The sequence below is a fragment of the Meleagris gallopavo genome, chromosome 4 (assembly GCF_000146605.3).
Source record: "Meleagris gallopavo isolate NT-WF06-2002-E0010 breed Aviagen turkey brand Nicholas breeding stock chromosome 4, Turkey_5.1, whole genome shotgun sequence".
Lineage (NCBI taxonomy): Eukaryota > Metazoa > Chordata > Aves > Galliformes > Phasianidae > Meleagris > Meleagris gallopavo.
This window is the reverse complement of record NC_015014.2, coordinates 13,267,595-13,288,891: the sequence shown is the minus strand read 5'-3', so window position 1 is coordinate 13,288,891 and position 21,297 is coordinate 13,267,595. Positions and strand designations below refer to the sequence as shown.

Here is a 21,297-nt window from a genome sequence, read left to right as displayed (position 1 = left end):
CTGGCACGTACAAGCTAGGTTCCCTTTGGAAGAAGCTCTGGGTGAACCCACTGCCAGCCTGCAGCAGGGACACAGCTGTCACTGCTCCTCCAGGAGCAGGCAGCGCATCTGGGGGAACCTTCAGCCTGACTCAGCTTCAGTCACCCCTTGTTCCCAGAACCCCTGTTGTGACAGGCCGCTTGCTGGTATGGCCTTTCCTGCAGGGGATTTTGTTCACGTGCTCTGTGTACCGAGGCTGGGATCACCTTTGAGCTGGCAGGAGCTCAGTAACTAGCTTGAGCTGAGTGGCAGCAGGACGCGGAACAGCCCTTTCTGCAAGTCTGCATGAAACAGCACACCTCCGTTAGCAGAACGCAGTCACAAAGAATAGCACTCTGAGATTGTACTGCAGTGTAACATATTTAAAATAGGCGTCCTTAAGTTACCTATAGTAGAAGAAAGATCTAATTGCTGCAAACCGTAATTGTGCAAACTGGAGTTTAATAGGTTGGGGCTGTGTGACAGAAGAGCATAGCTCATAGCAGAGGCGCAGAAACAGGAGGAGATGGTGAAAGGATGAGTCGCGAGTCAGACGGGCGGGATGAGGTGGAAGTTGTAGGAGCAGCAGAGATGTTTGTGTTGATATCGAGCTGTTTTGCATGCCTGATAAAGACAGGAAAGAGGATTAAGCACAAGAGTGCAGGGGAGCTGAAGGGCCATTTTTTAGGTAGGCAGTGCTGTGGCTGCAGTAGCTGCATGCTGAATGAGGGATGGCATGAGCAGTTAGAAGGCCGGGACTGAAGGAACGGGACCTCCTGGGGACCTGAGGGAAAGATGGGACTCCTTGTTTGGGAACCTCAAGTCCTCAGCTCCCTGGGATCAGTAGTCCCTGCCCCAGGGGTCACGAAGGAATTAAACAAATGCATTTTAAAGATAATGTAAATTCTTTACAAAGATCTTCAAACTGAAAGGGGATCACCTGGTAGAAGTCCAAGGTGTCTGGATGCTACACAGGTATCTTAGGTCTCTTCAGTCATCTAAAATGTTTGAAATTTTGCAGAATGTTTGGTGCCCATTTACTTGTGTTGTTTTTTTTTGTTTGTTTGTTTGTTTGTTTCCATTTTTCCTCATCAAAGCCACTAAACTTTTTTTTTTCCTTCTCTCTGCTCAATGCAGTTTTGTGCTGTTCTGTGCAAGCAGATCAAGCTTTGGGGTCCAGAAAGTCCAATTTCTTAGTCCTGCCTTCAGTATCAGAAGTAGTTGTGTTCATCTGGCACGCTTACTCCATCAAATCCTTCCATGCCAAACTTCCCTTAGAGACCCCTTATTGACAGTAGCTGGGGGTCTCTTTGGTTATGTGACAGACTAAGGGGCAGTGTCCCAGAGAAAACAACTTTAGCAACTGATAGCTCAAGAACAGCCTTAGGTAGCTGCCTGCAGCCACCCTGTAACGATGACTGGACAGAATGAAAGTGGATGCTGCTTGTATTCATTAGTGTCTCTTTCCCCTTCTTGTATTTTCTCTGTTCCCTTTTCTGTTCAGCTCTGCATTGCATTTTAAAAATAGAAACTTAGGAGAATTACAGATTAAGATAGTGCACAGAGAAATTATTTATGTCTTCACAACTGTCATCCATTCTTGCCACAGCGATGTGCAACGGTATTCAGGTTGATTTGTCTTAATTTATTATAGCTGCTTATAGATTAAGAGTAGGCTGACCTTGGAAACTTACTGTATGAGAAAGTAGCACAGATATGGTTTTCCTTTTTCTTTTAATTCTCCTAAATTCAAACACAGTCGCTAGCTAAGATGAAGGAATCCAAGTGGTTGTACCTAAAGGCTGCTAAACTTAGGGTTGCTGAAACAAATAGTTGGAAAGTTAGTGAGATAAACAGCTCTTCAGTGAACGATGTGTGGAGAACTCTTCTGTGAAGCAAATGTTGCTACTGAAAGAAACTGTACACAAGTGTTGTATTGCAGAGACCAGAATTAATTGTTAGTTAAAGAGAACAGGAATTTATGAGCAATAAGAGCCCTTAGATACATGGCAGACTAGAACAGAAATCTTAATTCTAAGGTATATTGCCCTTTATTTTTTTTAAATTTCAGCTAGCCTCTTACCATAACTGCAGTATAATTTCCATGCATCAATTTACTTGTAAATGTCACTCTAGAAGACATTGAAGAATGTGAATGTGAATTTGCTCTCAAAAACTGATGTCTCATTTTTTCTCCTCTCTGAGGCTTTGTTCATGCTCTAATTCTGTTGCTAAATCAGTTAGCAGTGGCTGTTGTTTTTTTTTTCCCTGTAGAAATGATTTTTTCCTTAAATTGTTTTCACATAACAGATCTAAACTCTATGATGAGCATAGATGAGTTTGAGGCATGCTTTTCAGAAATGCAGTATATTCAGTTACTATTTTTTTTTCTCTAGAAACCATGCTATTAATCTGCTATGCTCTCAGATGAGCACCTTATTAAAATCTTCAGATTTTATGGTGCCCATTAGTCAAAATGTGAAGTAAGAAAATTACCAGCCAAAATTCCCTGTTTATTCAAGTATAAATTGATACCTACAAATACGTGTTGCTTTGTAGCCAGGATTCTGAAATACAGCATTGTCACATAGGGACATAGCATAGTAACAAGCAGGCAGTATATTTCTGGAGAAAGTTCCTTTCCTTTCTTCTTATTCAGTTTCAAGTCTTTGGTCTATCAGATGATACATCAAGGTTAAAAGTTACCTCACTTGAATGTACAATGGAGAAAAAAGCAAATTTTGTTTCAACCCTTTTGTTGTCAGTAATATGTGCATAAATTTCATCACCTTCAAAAGAAGCTTAATTATTTTAATTATTACTATTAAATATTGTAATGTACTTAATTGCTAATCTGTATGTGTGTGTATAACAAATTCTTTATTAAGAATCAGTGTAGTAATTTTGAATATTTTGTGTTGATTAAATTCTCATTTTTGTGTAATTTACATGAGCATTTGTCTTGCTGCTTTTTAATATGCTTGCACATAGGATGACAAGGAAACTTAACTTGCATTTTTGGCAAAGCAGAGATGCTTACTAATACAGACTAAGCTTATTGGTTTTGTTTTTTCTTGCAGAGCTGGAGTGGACCAGAGAAATTACTTGCTTTAGATGAACTCATTGACAGTTGTGAACCAACACAAGTGAAACACATGATGCAAGTGATAGAACCCCAGTTTCAAAGAGACTTCATTTCCTTGCTCCCAAAAGAGGTGAGAAATACGGGTTCAAGTCACCACTTTTTAAATACTTCCTTGCTCATTGTGGCATTCATTTTTTTCCAACGTAATGGCATAAACTGATGTTAAAAAGGTCCCTAAGTTGACCTACTGCTGTAGCGTAGTAACCATTATTTTGCAGTAACGCACCTTTGTGTTTTGGTTGCAATTCTGATACCTGGAAATATGGGTGACTCCTTAAAATCCCAGGAGCTTTCAGGTATCTCTGTATCTTAATTGGGCTGACTTTATTTTTATACGGAGAACTAGTTCTTTCAGAGAGTGCACACAAAAAAATTCCCTCCAGCTGCATGACCTTTCTGCACGGTTTTCTGGAAGTATAAGCATTACCATTTAATGCTTTAAGTAGTGTGCTTTTTTTGTGAATATTATTTTTTTAATTTATTTTAAACAAACTAAGTCCTAAAGTCTACATCAATAAACCCCACCAAAAGTAAGCTCAGAAAAGCCTTCTTGCTAAGGATAAAGCCAAGCCCTAATTAACTGGATATATTGCAGTAAATCCTTTTCTGCAAATCAGATCATGTTGTATCAGGTTAAAGAGAAGCTAAGACTTAGATTTGAGCATGTGTGATTTTCTGCTTGTGTAAGTAAATGTTGTCTCTAGAAGAGTAATTCTTGGTATTCTCACAACTAAAACGTGGGGTTTGAGATGAAAGAGTATCGAGCCAGTGTAATACAGCTCTTAAGTGTGTTTTAGTACTTTTGGAAATTATACTTCTGATATTAATTGATTTTAGTGAATGGGAACTTGTTTTCCTGTCTGGAGAGAGGAGGAAGTGCATCTTCTTTTGCCGTATATGCTGTGTGCTGAGTTTGCCACCTGAAAATTTGCATGAGGGTTGATGTTCGTATGTGTTTGTTTACTGACAGATTTGAAAACAAGTTCTTCATAAATATTCTGGAGCTGGTGTTTGGTTACTGTGGTTAGTGTGCTCTTATTTACTGTGAAGATAGTTCTGTATCTCCTGCTCTTGATGTTCTTTCTGATCATGTTCTATTTTTGAAATACTTAGATGTGCGTGACCCTTCTTTCCATCACATCTTCATGGACTAGGAAATGTCACAGCTTTCCCTCGGGTTTTACTGGTTAGAATTTGTAAGCGTTGGAAGCACTTTATGTGATGAATGTTAACTTAGAACACATGACATAACCATGTGGATAAGCACTCTGTGCTAGCCTCGTTCACGTATATAGAGACACTGGGGAAAGAGAAAAGTTTAATAGGACCTCTGTGGTGGTGCAGTGTTCGTAAAGAGGCTGCTCAAAGAGGCCGTGGTTCAGAGGCTGAGAAAGGAATCAAGAAGTTAGATTTGGAGACAACAAAGGGCATTTTGTTACTTCTGCACCTGTTGCATCTGGAAATGCACTGGTTGATCACAGCAAGTCACAGATTAATTGTCTTTCTTTGCAAGACTTAGTGCCCAAACTAAGTGAAGTGGTTGATGTAGTTACACTGTAATTAATGATATTGCTGTTATTTCAGTTTTAGCAGTTTCTTCACAGAAAGGATATGCTATTTAGCTGTAAAATAAACAGCTAAATAGCTATGTTCCTTGTTTCTTATTTGTTACTTGACTCCACTGTAGTATACTTGTGTTTAATTTATTATTAGTGGTCATTCTTGCTTCTTGAAACTGTAAAATTGACAAGTGCTTAGCTGCATGAAAGGCTGACTTGGCCCTGGAAGCTGGCTTACACAATTTTTGCCTTTTAACCCCCAGTTGCTGTCACCAAAATTAACCATAAATTCTCCATGAAGCCAACTCCGTCTCCTCTCCGTTTTTGAAGATTGTTTAAGTCAGATGTGTTCAATGACTCTGTCCCCTGCTACTGGCTTCAGCAGGGGGTGATGAGTAAGTCTGGGGAGAAGAATAATTTGGTAGGGTCAGTAATTCTGTAAGCAGGCTTCCCTACCAGTGCCAGCATCCTGTGAAAGCATGCTCTCTTGAGCAGTCACTCTGCATTAACATCCATAGGTAGCTCCAGTATTGTATGTACTGCAGTGACTTTATTACCTAATCAGAATATGAAGCTGATTTGGGCAGGAAGCCTCTCCTTCAAAAATGTTTTCAGCAATAGAAAGACAGTGACTTAATATCTGAATAACCAAATGTTTGCCTTCCTCCTGAGAAAACCTGCAGTCAAACAATTAATCTGAAATGAATATTTGTTTCTTACAGAGCAATTAGAAATAATTATTGAAATTATTTGTTTGTGAAAGTCAAGTCTAGAAATCAGCAGATAAGGAATGCTGCTAAAATCAGCCAAAGAAATAGTATTGGTGCCATGGTACATTAGGAGAGAAAGCGAGATACAGCGTACGGTTGGGTATTCTTAGTGCTGCAGAAGGGAGCAGGCCTCAGTATGGCTGAATCAAGGTCAGCTCTCTGCTACCTGAAGCTGTCTCATAGCTAACTCCATGGACTGAAACAAAGGGCCTCCATCTTTTTTACGCTGCTAATCCTAAAGTCAGTTGTGAGCTGTGTTGACCCTTGATGACTGTTTAGCCAAATACAGTCTAAAATAAATGTCACCCATATGTAAGCTGTTTTAAAATCAGTTGGCTCACAGATTTTAATTAACACTATCTTAGCAAATGTCCATACTCATGTAGATAGGACAAGTGATATTTAAACAAAATCTTCTGTCAGTTAAGGAGCATCTAACAAAAAAGGAAAGGATCTGTTTCATGTTTTGAGCCTTGCTGCGTGCAAGGCCATCTATCTGAAGTGTCTTAGGAAACGTGTCGTAAATAATGTTCCATATCAGGAATTAAGGCAAAGTCGAAAAGGACACAAGTACAGTTGTGTTTTTGTGTCAGGGAGCCTTACAGCAAACGCTGAATTCTGACTCCACAAACGAGTAGGAAAAGAATAATCGTTCCTCAGCTTTTAGCCTGCGATGCATGTGGTATCTAGTGTGCAAGTTAAGGCGCATATCCAGCAAATGTGGAGTCCCACATGCTCAATGTGAGCTGCAGGTGATGACTTGCCAACAAGGTGTGTAATCGCAATCAGAATGCCAAGAGGCCTGACATGCTGAATTTTTATTTCCTGCTCAGTTACTGGCTGGGCTAGACTAATAGAAGTAAACGTTTCTCACATAATAAGGTTAAAAATCTGCTGAGGTCAACAGCCTACAGTTACAACTTCCTTAGTGAATTTCAGTCTGTGCTTCTTTGAAAGGCAGATTCTATTTATATACAACATAACTCCAGTTAAAAATTAAATACAAAAATGCTAAGCACAAAAAGATATGTCAAGCAGCAGTAAATGCGGATGATCTGATTTTCCTGACAACTTTTGCATCCCAGTATTGACAAAGACCCCAGTATTTCTAAGCGTAAGTAGTTCTGTGCGTCACTTTTTATCAGTGTTGTTCTTTCTGTGGAGACTTTAGTCATGGAAGCCACTTTCCTGCCTCTTCTATTTTCATTTTCCATGACTGGAGAAATGCATTGATGCTGTTCAGTAGAAAAGCTGTAGTCATTCATCCAGGATACCCTTGAGGATATCCATCACCGTAATTTGGTTTGTGTTTTAGATGCCTCTGTCCCTGTTTAAGGCTCCAGGCCATCTGAAGATATTTCTGAAATTTTGGGGGACTGATCGTGGTCATTATGTGGCTTCGCTCAACTCAGCTGAGATCTGAGCTCTACCAGTAACATTTAACATTGTCACACAGAAAAGTGAAGTTCAACTTTAATTCACCTTATGCAGCATACTGGGATTTCCCTTGTTTGTTGTTGTTTTTCTTTTTTTTTCTTCCTGGTAACAAATACTGTGTAATATCAGTTACATATTTTAGTCCTTTTGCATCCAAGTGCATAAAACTCCCTGTAGCAGCACTTAAGTGTATGCTTGCATCCTAATTAGAACTTGAGCAATGTGATTACTGGATTTTCTGCAGCTGCAGAGTACTTTTGAACTTGAGGACAAGTAGCATTTACATTTTCTCTGTTTGAGCTTACGGTGTGATGTTTTTCCATCCCAGCATCCTTAATTTGTTCACATAGTGAGTGTGGTGGTATTTTCTGGTTAAACTCTCAGAACAACTTTTATTAGATAAAATATCACAGGCATAATTATTTCAGTACATCTGGCAATGGTTCAAAGTAATACGGATGACATTTTAAAAAAGCATAATAGCCAGTGATTTCAGCTGACATCTAGTCTCTTGCAAATAATATACATTTTTGATGTGATCTGTATGGATTTAGTTATTTAAGATGATTGCTGTACTTCTCATGTGCCCACTGGAACAAGCTGTAGCTCTGTTAAGTTTCTGAGATCATTTAATAATTCATTGTTTCAATTTTCTGTATTTCAGCCTCTGATGTGTGATAATGCTTGGAGTTACTTCACTTTTCCTTTCAAAAGCAATTTAGAAACCTCCCTTCCTTTTCTTACAGCTGGCACTGTATGTGCTGTCATTCCTGGAACCCAGGGACCTTCTGCAGGCAGCTCAGACGTGCCGTTATTGGAGGATTCTGGCTGAAGATAATCTTCTCTGGAGAGAGAAATGCAAAGAGGAAGGTAAGGCTGAGCAAAAAGATGAATGTAATGGTCAAAGTGTTGCTGTCAAAAAGTGCAGCTCGTTTACATAATAAGCTTAAAGTTTTATGAAGGGAATTTGGGTGACTTTAAATTTACTGCTAGGGGTGCTTTGAGCTACGTGGTGCATATTTTTGTTAAAAGTAGGAAGCAGAAGTAATCTGTGGAGTACTACAAATGAATCTAGACTACTTAAGCTTGAACGTAGTGTGCGTAAGGTATAACACATATATGGGTTTTAAAATATACTGATTTTTCCTGGTTAAGGTAGTTTGTATTCAAAATACGACCAAAGCAAATAAGAGCTGAGATGAGCATTGCCTTGCAGGAGGAAAACCTACAGTGGTTGTGTAGAACGTGCACTGTGATTTCATGTCAGTTGTGGGAAAACTAACAGAGAAATTTCATAGTGTAGGAGAAGAACGTGGAAATCGATTGCTCAGAGAAGGGGGTGCATTCCATAAGCCATGTTGATTCGCTGCCTCCTGGCCAGTCAGGAAGATAGGGTGGTTCAGCAGTACTACAAGTGGGCAATAAAAGACTCTGAGGGAAATAAGCACCTGTATGAAAATAAGAAAAATGTAAACTTGTTAAGCAGAAATACATGGCTAAGCAGTCTGGGAGACCAAGCACGTGCATGCAGCTTCAGAGCAGTGTCCTTACTGGATACAGGCAAATGCTGGTACTGTCCAGTCTGCCTCAGCACCGAGACAAGAATGTGGGGAGAGGTCTGTGCAGAGGCTTTAAAAATGATGACAATGTGAATGTAGCCGGCTATTTTTAAAGGCCCGTAAATTAAGGAGTTGTTCTGCTGCAATGGAAATCAGGTGTCTAACCTCATAAATCTTATCTAAATACTCCTCTTACAAATTTCAGTGAAAAATGCATTGAGAGGACAGAATGAGGAAAAAGGAAAACAGTGAGGGATGTTAAGTCTACGTTTGTGAGCTAAGAAATAAAAAAATAATCTGGCCAGGCATGAGAACACTGCTTAAACAGGATTGTAGTCTATTCAGACCTGGTGAGATGCACAGTAACATGAAAGCTCTCTTAATTCGAAATTTTCAGATGGAAACACGGGAAAGGGGGCTAAAAGCAGAAGAGTGAAATCCATGTACTGGCAACAGTCATAGGTCAGGCTAGTAGAGAGATGCAGTGGAGAAAGAAAATTACGTAGAAAAGATGGATAGGCGGGAAAGAGAATTGGCCAAAAGAAATAAAAGAAAATTAAAAAGACACAAAATGCAGTAAGAAATATGAAATGAAGCACTGCTTCTTAAATGTCAATTCAGACAGGGTGCAAGTCTACCTAAACCGAAGCCAGGGGAGGACAGCTTTTTGAAAATAACAAATGAAGAGGTCAAGAGTCACGGGGTACTTAAAGGTAATGAAGATGCACAACCAGAGAGGAGGATTTTTTGAAGGGCTTCAGAATGGGAGTATGAATGGTTGTAGACGACAGTCAGGTGAAAAGGCAATATTCTGCTACATTTCCTCAGAATAAGGGATCCGAAACCAAGCAAGTAGATTGCTGGCAGGGGAGTGATGAAAATGAGCATTTTCAACCACATGATTACAGTGATGATTATGCTTGGAAGGCAAGAAAGATGGTAGTACAGAGAGCTGAGGAGCAGGGTGGGGTCACTGACACAAAAAGTAAATACTGGCATGGATAAGATGAGCAGAATTCTCTGTCAGCAGGTTGTTATGTTGATGCTGTATTTAATTTCGGAGATCATTGTAAGGTTTAGGCAGGAGAAAAGCTGTTTTATTGGGGGTGGACTCATCGCTCCCTCCTGCCACCACCCCCCTTTTTTTTTTCTTTAAATCCATTTTAGGGATAGACGAACCATTACATATCAAAAGGAGGAAAGTAATAAAACCAGGCTTTATACACAGTCCGTGGAAGAGCGCGTATATTCGACAACACAGAATTGATACCAACTGGCGGCGAGGAGAACTTAAATCGCCTAAGGTGAGTTGCTGGGCTGTGTGCAGGGTGCCATGAACTAAGCAGGATCCACTCGGGTTATTTTTTTGCTTCAGACAAGTCGAACCAGCCATGCACAAAGAGCAGTGCATCGTTACAGAAAGGCAATCATTTGTATGTTAGCTTACCATGTTTTTACATTAATTTCTGAGCACTATATTAGCAAATCAACATGTAAGGGTTTATGCAGCAAAACTCTTCCGCTGCTGTTTTAAAAAATTCTGTAGTGTCTGGTGAATGGCTGTGCACGTGCCAGTCTTCGTGAGGGAGATAATCCCACAGACTTGACTGGAAGTACTTACATTTAAAATCAAACACACACACCTGTGGGCCACTTACCAACACAAAAATGTTCCACAATGTTCTGTGATCATTTCATGCTTTATTTATAGATATTCTTATATATTGAGCAACAGGAGACGGTAATTTTTTTCCATGTTAAGATTTTTTTTTGAACATTGAAATATTTAATGATATTGATTTCATATTCTCATTATGGCTTTTCCAATAGAAAGTTATGAAGCAATAGCTAGAGCCCATTTTAAAATAAATTAACAGCTGTCTAATCAAAGCTGGTATTGAGCTAGCAGTCAGAACCATGAAAAAAAACATATTCATATCCTTTTATCCAATTTCCTTGTCTTGATTCCTGTACAACAAAACAATAAGAACAAAAAGATTCCTGTGACAAACCTATGGATATATCCTGCTGTTTATTTGGCCGTGACTCATGTATGTCTGCAGCAATGGCTCTGTTTCTTGCCTTGATATGCCACATCAAGTTATCTTGGAATTATTACTAAAATTACAGCCTAGGGCATTAGCCAAATGCCCATTTCATTTCAGTGAACATCTTGCGAGATGCTGAAATATCCTAAATAAAGCCACTCCTTGTTCCTTCTCATTCTCTGTATTTTGATAACTGTACCAGATTTTAGTAAAATATACTGAATTGTAGTTTTTCTCAAATCACATATTGAAGATTCTGCTTCTGCAGGGTACCATTCCAGTCCACATTTCCAACCTTTAAATGATTGCTTTTTTTTTTGTACTTAATTTAATTTATGGTTTATAGTTTTTTACTTCAGTGCAGCTTCACATTTAATAGATGACAGTGTTTGGTTGGAACGGAAAAAAATAGGCATGTTTGGTCTTGACCACAGAAATACAAATATGCAGGAAATAATACAACGCTATCATTTTTGTTCAAGATCGGTGAAGCTCAAAACATATCTTAAAAGGTGGAAGTCCAAGGGAGGGAAAAAAAAAAGAATTAAAAAATAAAGAGAGGGAATAACTGCAGAGGAATTGAGCAATGTCCAGCAACTAATTTTTCCTCTTTCATTACTCATTTATCCTGGTACTTGTAGGAGGTTTAAAATCCCCACGGTACACTTGACCAGCAGTGCAGCATTATTCCACTGAAGAAGGAAAATACCTTCTTTGGTCCCAGCTGGCAGTAAATGAGACTTGACACACAGGATTAAGGGGCCGAATTATTTTTGAAGCAACTCTAGCATTTTATAATTTATGAATCAGAATGGCACTTTGTTTCTCCTGCTTATTTCTGATCTCCTGAGTTCAGTTGTGAGTGCACGTTTTTGTGTTCTTCACTGCCAGGTGCTCAAAGGCCATGATGATCATGTGATCACATGCCTTCAGTTCTGCGGGAACCGGATAGTGAGTGGCTCCGATGACAATACATTAAAAGTGTGGTCAGCAGTTACCGGCAAGGTAAGTGGATGGCGTGGACGGATGTCTTAGGAAATGGGTACCAGGTAGCACTTGGAGACGGGTTGAAAATATCAGTTTTGCCCAGCCACACCCAGAGTGGTGTTTGGGGCTGCCTGGTGAAAGATTCAGGAAAGCAAATGGTAGACATTTGGGTCATCTTCTCCTGCACAGAGACTGGTTCAAAAAAGTCACCTTGATGTGAAATTACAATGCTGCTCATGCTACTGCTGGCATATATCCTTGTTCTCTTGGCAATTCTTCTATTCTCGTGGAGTCATTTGTGACATGGATTCTAAGAATTTGGACAGATATGTTGCTTTTATCTTACTTTAAAGCCTAATTTAGCCTCGTTTTACTCCTCTAGATCTGACTTGTCTTCTATCATTCTTTCTGTTGCTTTTAAGTTATTGAAATGGTGTGTTGATTTTACTGGCTCTGTTTTCCAATGCAGTTTGTTTTTCATTCTAAGCTGCTCTACTGCTGAGCCACGGGAAAAAAAAGTGTAACTTGCTTTAGGTTTAAATATTTCCTATTAAATTAGATCCAGCTCAGGCAGGAATTTAATAAGCTTCAATAATTTAATTTTGGCTTAGAGAAGCAAAACAATATGTGCAATCAAAAAGACAGTACTGAGCATTTCACTCATGTTAGAACATCGCAGCTACTCAGCAAACAGTTCCATATAGCTATAGAAAAGGCCACAGAGCAATAGTATTTTTTCCCATCTAAACTAGTATCATATAGACTTCGTATTGTTTTAACAATATAGTTATCTGAACACAGGACAGTTTTTGAGATTAACTTGATAATGTTCAAGTTGAACATGTCAAGGATTTGTCTCTGCATGCGTAATAATGCCTTGACAAGGTTATAAATACTACAGGGGGAAAGAATAAAATCCAAAGCAATAGGCAGCCTCTCCTAACTTTCCTGCAACAAACTGTCTAATGAAGGAACCCATGGTAAATTTTTCATATTTTACCTGAAGAGGCAGGCTAAACTGAGATGAAAAATACTTGCTTTCTATATACAGGCCTCTGAAAAGCAAAATGTTCTTTTAAATGTATGAAATTGATTGTGGTAGCATAACTTACCAATTGATGTTCAGTAATTTGTGTGAAAATAATTTCAGATTCTAATGTGACTATTTACCCTAAACCTTAGAGGTAAATATTGTATGTGAAAGAGGGCTGTATTAGCCCTTGTGTGGGCTGTGTTGGCCCTTATGCTTACTGGTAGTGAAGAATTAATAAAAGAACCCTAGGGGTTAATCTTTGCAAATGAACGTGGCTAAACAATCTCCTTGACAGATGTAAAGCCCAGAATAAGGATCCTGTGTTCTTACTGCTTTAGAAGGATGATTTATTAAAATATGAACAAATCAGTGGAAACTTACTTAAAAAAAAAAAAAAGTTGGAGAGCTGTAAAAGTGAAAAGCAATTATGAAATAAAAAGATGGAATTGCTAGGAGTGAATCAGGAAGCAGAAATTGCAGAAAACTGGTAGAAGAAGTGGAAATGTAAGTACAGCAGAAATGTAAGGATGTTTGTTAGAAAGGATATTACAGTAGAAATTAGTGTACTGTTGATTGCTGATGCAGAATAAGTACTTATGTTTGAAGAAAATTCATATGATGGAAATCCAGCATGCAGCAATGATAGAATATTTCAGCAGAAATTTGAAAGGGCGTTAAAAACAACTGCCGAAGCTGGGGCGTATTTTAATACAGCTGATTCAGACAGCTGCATCGGCTGTATTCTGTGATTGGTTTCTAAAGCTACCTGTGGGGTAAAATAAATTTTTCCCAACAGAAGGAAGCTAAAATATATCAGTATTTAAACTGAGTAAACTGGAAGATTGGGTTTTTAGGATACCTTATCTCAGATTAAGAAAATATTAGACTGCATAAAAAGGAGTCATTAAAGGAGAAGGGCCATGGATATTAATGCTACTTAATGTTAGATTACAGAAAAAGAGATCATCAGACTGTCTTGAACTCCTTGCTGATGCAGGTACGGGTTGGTCTGATAAAAATAATAGGGCTGAAATAGATGGCTGTCTGCACTGCAAGACAGTATCCCATGACACAACTAAAGAAAATAGAGCAGTGCAAAAATCAACATGGCACATAATTTAAATGGGTTAGAAAGTGGGTAATTAGTGAGATCATGTTATTAATGTAAATGCAGAATCTGTTAGGAGTATCTTTCTAGAGGGGTCTTGCAAGGATCTGTTCTTGTCTGTACTAATTAGCACTTACTGCTGCTTGATGAAAATGCATATACAGTCGTGACTTGTAAGGAATACAGACAGAGATGGAGACAAAACATTGTTCCAGAGTGGGTGAGGTTTTATAGCAGAAAGTGTGAGCAATCACTCTTCCTACATGGTGAAAAATCATGTCACACAGCTAGTACCAAAGAAGGCAGCCACGTGTGTGTAACGTGGGATTCTCTCCTGGGCAACAGTGATGTCTGTAAAGGTTGGAAACGTGATTTCACAGTATTGATGCTGTAGCTGTAGCTTAGAGAATGTGCTGTTTCTTGGATAAATAAGCAGAAACGTTAAATAAGAGAATAGTTTATAGATTGGTGGTAAAATTATTAAGCGTACACTCTCTCCAGTTCAAACATCTATGCTTCAGAAACACACTGGAAACTTGCAGTGACTCAGAAAAACTGCCAAGATGAAGACTCAAGGCTACTAAACGCATCTTGTAGAACTTTGCAAAGACAGTCTATCAAAAGCAAGACTATAGGGAAAGTTCCTTACAGTCCAAGTACCTGCAGTGGAGAGAGAAACTTAATGGGCATTTTCTAGCAGATGTAAATTTTTAATTCAAGAGCAAAGCAATCCCCAGGAGCCTTCTGGCTCTTGCTGTGACACACTACTGTTACCTCCTTGATTACTATTTCTAAATCTTGTGTTCAGGTCTGTCAGAACAGTAACTGAGCTGCGCATTTCTTTTCAGTGCTTGAGAACATTAGTGGGACATACAGGTGGAGTCTGGTCATCACAGATGAGGGACAACATCATCATCAGTGGATCAACAGACCGGACTTTGAAAGTCTGGAACGCTGAGACTGGAGAATGCATACATACTTTGTATGGACACACCTCCACGGTGCGCTGCATGCATCTCCACGAGAAGAGGTAAGCCTTTGTCCAAAGCTGCAGCCGCAGTCTGGCTTCTAATCTGCACTCTGTTCACACAAACAGTCGTTAAATTCGGGTGTCTGATCAGACGCTGAGTGAAATACAAAACAGACGGAGCATCCAAACTAAAGTACATCAGTTGACTAAGGGAGGAGATTAATAATACTTTTATGCTTTTGCTTCTATTAGTAAAGAACAGAAAACTAAGAGAGTCGGGAACTTTATAAAGCCATCTTTTACCTTATTCCAAAACTCATTCTTCGTTACAACCTGATCCGGTCTACCACACTGAATAATTTATTCTTAGCTTTTTGTACAAGTTACAGACTTTCTCATTTTGCAGAGTGACTTAAGCATTGTTGGTGTAGTACTTTATTAAAATTTTTACTTACTGTATCATAATTTCTGCAATAGAAATTCACGTCTTGATTCAAGGAACATTGGCAGAGCTACTTTACTTGGCTGTGGTACGGTGCTGTTGTCAGAGTGCCCGTTGGTGACATTTCTTCTTTTTTGAAGAATGCTGAGGTTTTTCTTTATCTGTGCCACTAATATTAATACCTTCTCACTTCTGTGCTTACCTAAAAAGGCTTTTAAAAGTATAAACTGAAAAAAAACTAGCAGAATAAATTGTTCCTTTGCTAAAAGTATAACTTCTAAAGATCTTCTTTAATTGTTATAATTAGTTAATTCAGTCATTTAAGCAGGATGCTCAAAGTGCTAATTTGAACTCGGCATATTCATAAGCTTTCATGGGTGGATACAATAGTGCATATAGTTTCTCATGGCATCATTTTGCTGTTCAGGACTGAAGTGCTTTTTAAATAGAGATTGCTAATTATATCAAATAGATCCTGGAGAGATGAGAAGAGCAAGGAAGAAACGCACTCGAGTCATTTGCATCCCTAATAAAAATGTCATAACAAACCAGATCTTCGGTACCTAGCGGACAAATGATATCTAGTATCCCAGATGAAAACTTATAACTGATTTATAACCATCTCATTGTTTTAGTGCTTTTATTTCCAACACTAAATATAGGAGGGGTTTTCTTGTTCCTCCAGAGTGGTCAGTGGTTCTCGAGATGCTACACTGAGAGTTTGGGACATAGAGACGGGCCAGTGTTTACATGTTCTGATGGGCCACGTAGCTGCAGTTCGATGTGTTCAATATGATGGCAGAAGGGTTGTAAGTGGTGCATATGATTTTATGGTCAAAGTGTGGGATCCAGAGACTGAGACCTGTCTGCACACTCTGCAAGGGCATACTAACAGAGTCTATTCATTACAGGTAAGTGATTTTCATCTGCTGCTTATATGAACATAGTGCATTTCACCTCTTCTATTAAATTGTGAATACCTGCTCCAGAGTTATATAGGCTACAAGAATACTGGGGCATCTTTAGAGGCTGTGTTTTTTTTTGTTTGTTTGTTTGTTTGTTTTTAGAAGAGTACTTTTAAAGCCCATAGTGCAGTAAAGCCCAAATCTCTGTCTTGGCAAATTGTGTACTTTTGCAGGGCTTGGGGTTGTTTGTTAGGTGTTTTTTAAATGTTGTGTGTATTTTGGAGGTATGCTTTTGGCTTCCCCAAAAGAAGTTCTAATGTTACTATTTAAATACATTAGATAATACAGTATTTGAAAATGTGCCAGAAACCCCATTGGATTAGTGTTCTGAATTAAGCAAATCTGTTTATCCTTATTTTGTAGTCACATCCTCTAGTTCCAAACTGTAATTCACAGTAAGGATGAACCTAAAACGTAGGGCCCTGACTTCAGTCTTTATTTTTACTAGTTCTGAGCAAAGGCTGTATCTACAGTTCTGAGGCTTTGTCAGCAGAGACACATTATTGTAGATGCAGATCATTCTAGGTACCAGTGTATGGCATGGCCAGTTTACCTCTTGCCTGACTTCACCAGAGTTACGCTGGCAAAGTCATACACAGACCTTACGTAGACTCTTCTTACCTTTACTATTCCAAAAGATCATCTTGTTCATTCACGGAGTGAAAGCATCATTTCCAGGCTGAAAGGAGAAAGAAATTAATTTCATGCTTGTGCCTGTTCTCACTGCAATCTGGCAGAACTCAAAAAAGAAATTAACAACAAATACAGTTCACAACTGGGAAGCTGCATTCGGCATGTAACTAGTTTGGTTTGTGGCACAGAAAATGAAGCTCTGTGCTGCAGACATTTTTCTTGAATGCTTTCATCAAAAGATGTTTTTCACCATAGTAGATGAAATGGTTTTCTTTTTTGATAAATTCTACTACGTATTTTTCAAATCACCATCCCTTCTCTTACATTCGTGCACTGCGGAGTATTTGAGACAAGCAGCAAACAGGTTAAAAATGCTGCACTACCTACCTCATATTATGGCTTTATCTCATCTGGTGCAGTTTGGGAATGGTGCATGTTGCTTTACCTTATCTTCACTGGTGGCTCTTGTTCCAGTTGGCGAATTTACATGTCTTACTCTACTAATGGAGTAATAAAGGGTTAAATAATTGGGTTATGTTGCACGCGCTGGTAGTATTTATAGCTTGTAAGTATAACTTGGAGGGAGCAGAAGGCTACAGGTACTTAGAGTTTTAGGACATTCCAATTTGTTGAAATTGAAAGGTGAGCTCCTGCTGAAACAGCCCATAAATAGAATAACGAGGCTGAACAGCATGCCAGTCTTCCCACCCCTGCCCCATAGTGGATTCTCTTATATTTCAGTTTCTCCCTGTGGCCCCCCAAACAATTGTTAGAGATCTTTATGCAACAATTTAAGAGTACTAATCAGGTTGCCTCACAAAACACAGTACAACCTCTGATATGAATCACTGTCTGTTTAACTGCAGCAATATTGAAGTAGTTTGTCTTGACGCTCAGCCTTAAAGCTCTCTTTCTGAATACTTTATGCATGTAGAATGCATGAGAGGAGAGGGAGAAAAGAGTCTATTTTTTTGCATCACACTTTCTTTAAGTCCATCCTGTAGTGTTTCACCCAACAAGTATGCTGGCTGCTCACCATTCCTTATCCCTTTATCCAAACTCAAATTAGTTCACATGCTTTCTTCAAAGTACAGTGCAGAAAACAGGATGCAGAATTCTAGTCAAAGTCTTAGCAATGCTTGCTGTAATGGAAGAGTTATTTTATGTGTATTGTTTAGCATATCCCTATTTTGGATACCAGAGTGTGTGTTTTTTAGTAAATTTTCACTGGACATGCAGTGTGTTCCAGTCAGCAGTCTGCACGTGCCAATTGCTCCCTAAATCTTCTGAACCATGAGTGTGCCACTCAACCATGACTACAGGTAGAGATCTAAGCTGTTTTGAGATGCAAGAGGTTTTACAAAAAGAAGCAGTCAGATAGCTGGGTTCTCTCTTCTCTGTTACAAAATACCAGTAAGCCCACATGGACAAATAGTGTTAGTTTGCTCTGGCTATCCCAGGATGCAGTTTTACCCTCATGTATTCTCGGCCAAGCTCAAATCCTCATAATTCTCTCCTCACTTTTACATGCTTCGCTTTGGGTCGGATTCTATCATTTTGAATGTCACACAAATCCTAATGAAAATGCTAAATGCCAGACCCCCAGAGCTCTTACTGATATGTCTAACTACTCTGAACTGATAGTATCCTTGCACCAAGTATTATTTGTTAGTTCCTTCTGTAAATTGAAGTTACGCTGACTGATCCATAATTCTCCAATCTCCCCTCCTTGAATAAAGAAAGAAATTGTACCTGCCATCTGAAGTCTTGTCTATCTTCCATGAGTTCTCAAAATAGCATCAGCTGTCTCTATGATGGTCTTAAAACAACTTTGCTGTATGTGTGTTTTTTCTCCATTCTAGTGGAAGCTCATATTCAGTTGTCACTGGTGTTAGCCTACACTCAGATGGCTGAGGACTGAAGCAAAAAAAAAGTTAAATATCCTTAAATAGCCTCATCTGGTGTTTCTTTTTCTTCTCAATCAGCTTAAATGAGCTTTTTAAAATCTTTTTGCCTTTCCTTTTTTTTTTTTTATTAAACAAAATAGCGTTTTAGCATCTTTAACAGCTTTTGCTAGTTTTATCTAGTTTTGTGCTCTGCCTTTCTGATTTTGTCCCAGTGTAGTCCTTTGTGTGCATCTATTGATCTCATTTTGCTTTTGTACAATCGCCTGTACTTCAACCGAGTAGGTCTTGGTAATTTACTGCACTTCCTCTCTTTCCTTCACACAAGGATAGTTTGCGTCTTTAAGAAGGTGCCAACTCTCCTGAACTCTTCTTCCCCTCAGAGATAGATAAATACCTCATGGGAGGGAAGACTCAATTTACTAAAGTATTCCTCCTTGAAGCCCACTGTTTTTATTCTACTGCTCTTTTTCCTTCCTTTTGTGAGAACCCGGACTCATGTCATCATCACTCTCACTCACGTTACTTTTCCTGTCCATATTCTCTACATGTTCCATCTCTCTGTCAAAAGTATATGATTTCTTAACTCATTTCTGTATGTGTTCATCTTCTACATATTTTTACTTCGTGTATCAGTATATGCCCAAAAAATCCAGAATTTGAATATCTGTGTTAGCATATATCACTTTTCCTAGCAGTGAGTAGGAAGTTCCTTACTGCACACAATTATGATCACAAAAGGTTAGACCCAGCATTTTTCAATTCCTTTTCTTCTGTTTTCCTATATTGTTTTTATATAGCTGTTATTTCCTTTCTCCAGCTTAAAGTCCCTCTGACTTGTGGAAAAGCAGGTTTGGCTGTTAACTTATTTATTAGGACAAGTACAGCCTCTTACTGTTGTATGCTGCAGCAGTCAGGATTCTGTTCTTTTTAAGAGTTGTATTTTATTTGAAAGACTAATTGTTCAACGTCTTTCTCCTCAGCTGAGTACCCCATAGGCTGTGTTCATGACAGGAAATGACACTGCCACAAATCACCAGCTCCAGTATCAAGCACAGCCACATCTATGTAGACTGAAATGCAATTTCCAAATATATTACATATATCTAATGTTGCATAAATGCTTAATAGCCCCTACCTCCATAGAGAGCATTGTAAGATTCTATTATAATTGTTTATAATAGATTTACCTTTCTTGTAGTTTGATGGTATCCATGTGGTGAGCGGATCTCTTGACACCTCCATCCGAGTTTGGGATGTGGAGACAGGAAACTGCATTCACACACTCACAGGCCACCAGTCTTTGACAAGTGGAATGGAACTTAAGGACAATATACTCGTGTCTGGAAATGCTGATTCTACAGTCAAAATCTGGGACATTAAAACAGGACAATGTTTACAGACATTGCAAGGTGAGCTTAAATTAACATAACATAAATCAAGCTGCCTGCTGTAATCTGTGCTGCAGATCCTATATAAAACCTTCTAACCATTTCACACAAAGAAACAAACACGGACCATTTACAACTTAAATATCATTTTTCTGATGACAGCTGTATGATCTTCCTCTGAATTAGAGGAATTTCTTCTAATCTATTCAAATCACTTGCCTATTATGAAGGCAGATGGCCTGAACTGAGAAAAATTTGCAATGAGTGTATTAGCCTAATAAGCCACAGAAATAAGTAGGAAATGACATCTCAAAACAGTCAGTCGACGTATTATTTAGGGGTCACTTGGATGTTTCAGAGCCTACTGATTAATTGGATTGGGAGGCAAAGCAGCACACTGTCTATTGCAATAAATCAAAAGAAAGGAGTGGAAGATGTTTTCACTTTTTCAGTAAGAAGAAAGATTTTGGTTTCTATTTTTACAGTTGCCACTGACACATCACGCACACCTGCGTATTATTTTGTTCCCTCTTCAGAAAAAGTCATATATCGTATCCAGCAATGCTGGCTGCAGCAGAAAATTAAACTTCGCTGGAAAAGCAGGCTGCTGTTTTAACAGTTTAATATGTCTCTGTATGTCCCTCAATACTTACCAGTAGAGTAATCCCATAATAACACTTCAAAGGGACTTGGAGAAAAACATGCATCGTGGTCACCTCATTCTGCACAGCTAAGTTCATGTTCATGAATTTCCAAGTACGCACTCGTTCTGCTGTGCGTATGCAACCAAACAAGATCACTGTAACAAAGAAGTATTGGGGGAATTCCGCTTTTTGAAAACAGAAGGCAAGGTTCTGTACCTTTTAAAGCACAAAAACAGGGATAACACATCTAAGAGAAACAGCTGTACTCAAGTGGATGGGTATTTACATTATATACAGCGCTGTCTGTCACTGCTTTCCCATTAGAAACAAAAATGTTCTGGTTTGCTCTTCTAGGTCCCAACAAGCATCAGAGCGCTGTGACCTGTTTACAATTCAACAAGAACTTTGTAATTACCAGCTCAGATGATGGGACTGTAAAACTTTGGGACTTGAAAACGGGTGAATTTATCCGAAATCTTGTTACATTGGAGAGCGGGGGAAGCGGAGGCGTCGTGTGGCGGATCAGAGCTTCCAACACAAAGCTGGTGTGCGCCGTTGGGAGCCGGAACGGGACTGAGGAAACAAAGCTGCTGGTGTTGGACTTTGACGTAGATATGAAGTGAAGGGCAGAAAGATGAATTTATCCAAATGTGTAGACGATGTTCTCCTTTCCCTCCCCTTGAA

The 21,297-nt window shown here is 38.9% G+C and overlaps 1 protein-coding gene across 4 annotated transcripts in view; it reads left to right on the top strand.

The window, feature by feature from the left end:
* The window catches only part of FBXW7 (F-box and WD repeat domain containing 7), a 132,966-nt gene extending 111,669 nt beyond the window's left edge, over positions 1-21,297 (top strand). For all 4 annotated transcript variants that reach the window (XM_019614516.2, XM_003205441.4, XM_003205440.4 and 1 more), the window contains 8 exons: positions 3,099-3,233; positions 7,676-7,799; positions 9,656-9,792; positions 11,428-11,541; positions 14,513-14,694; positions 15,762-15,987; positions 19,780-19,990; positions 20,968-21,297. In XM_019614516.2, coding sequence (XP_019470061.1) covers positions 3,099-3,233; positions 7,676-7,799; positions 9,656-9,792; positions 11,428-11,541; positions 14,513-14,694; positions 15,762-15,987; positions 19,780-19,990; positions 20,968-21,236 — 1,398 coding nt within the window. In that variant the 3' untranslated portion in view covers positions 21,237-21,297. The remainder of the gene's footprint in view (positions 1-3,098; positions 3,234-7,675; positions 7,800-9,655; positions 9,793-11,427; positions 11,542-14,512; positions 14,695-15,761; positions 15,988-19,779; positions 19,991-20,967) is intronic.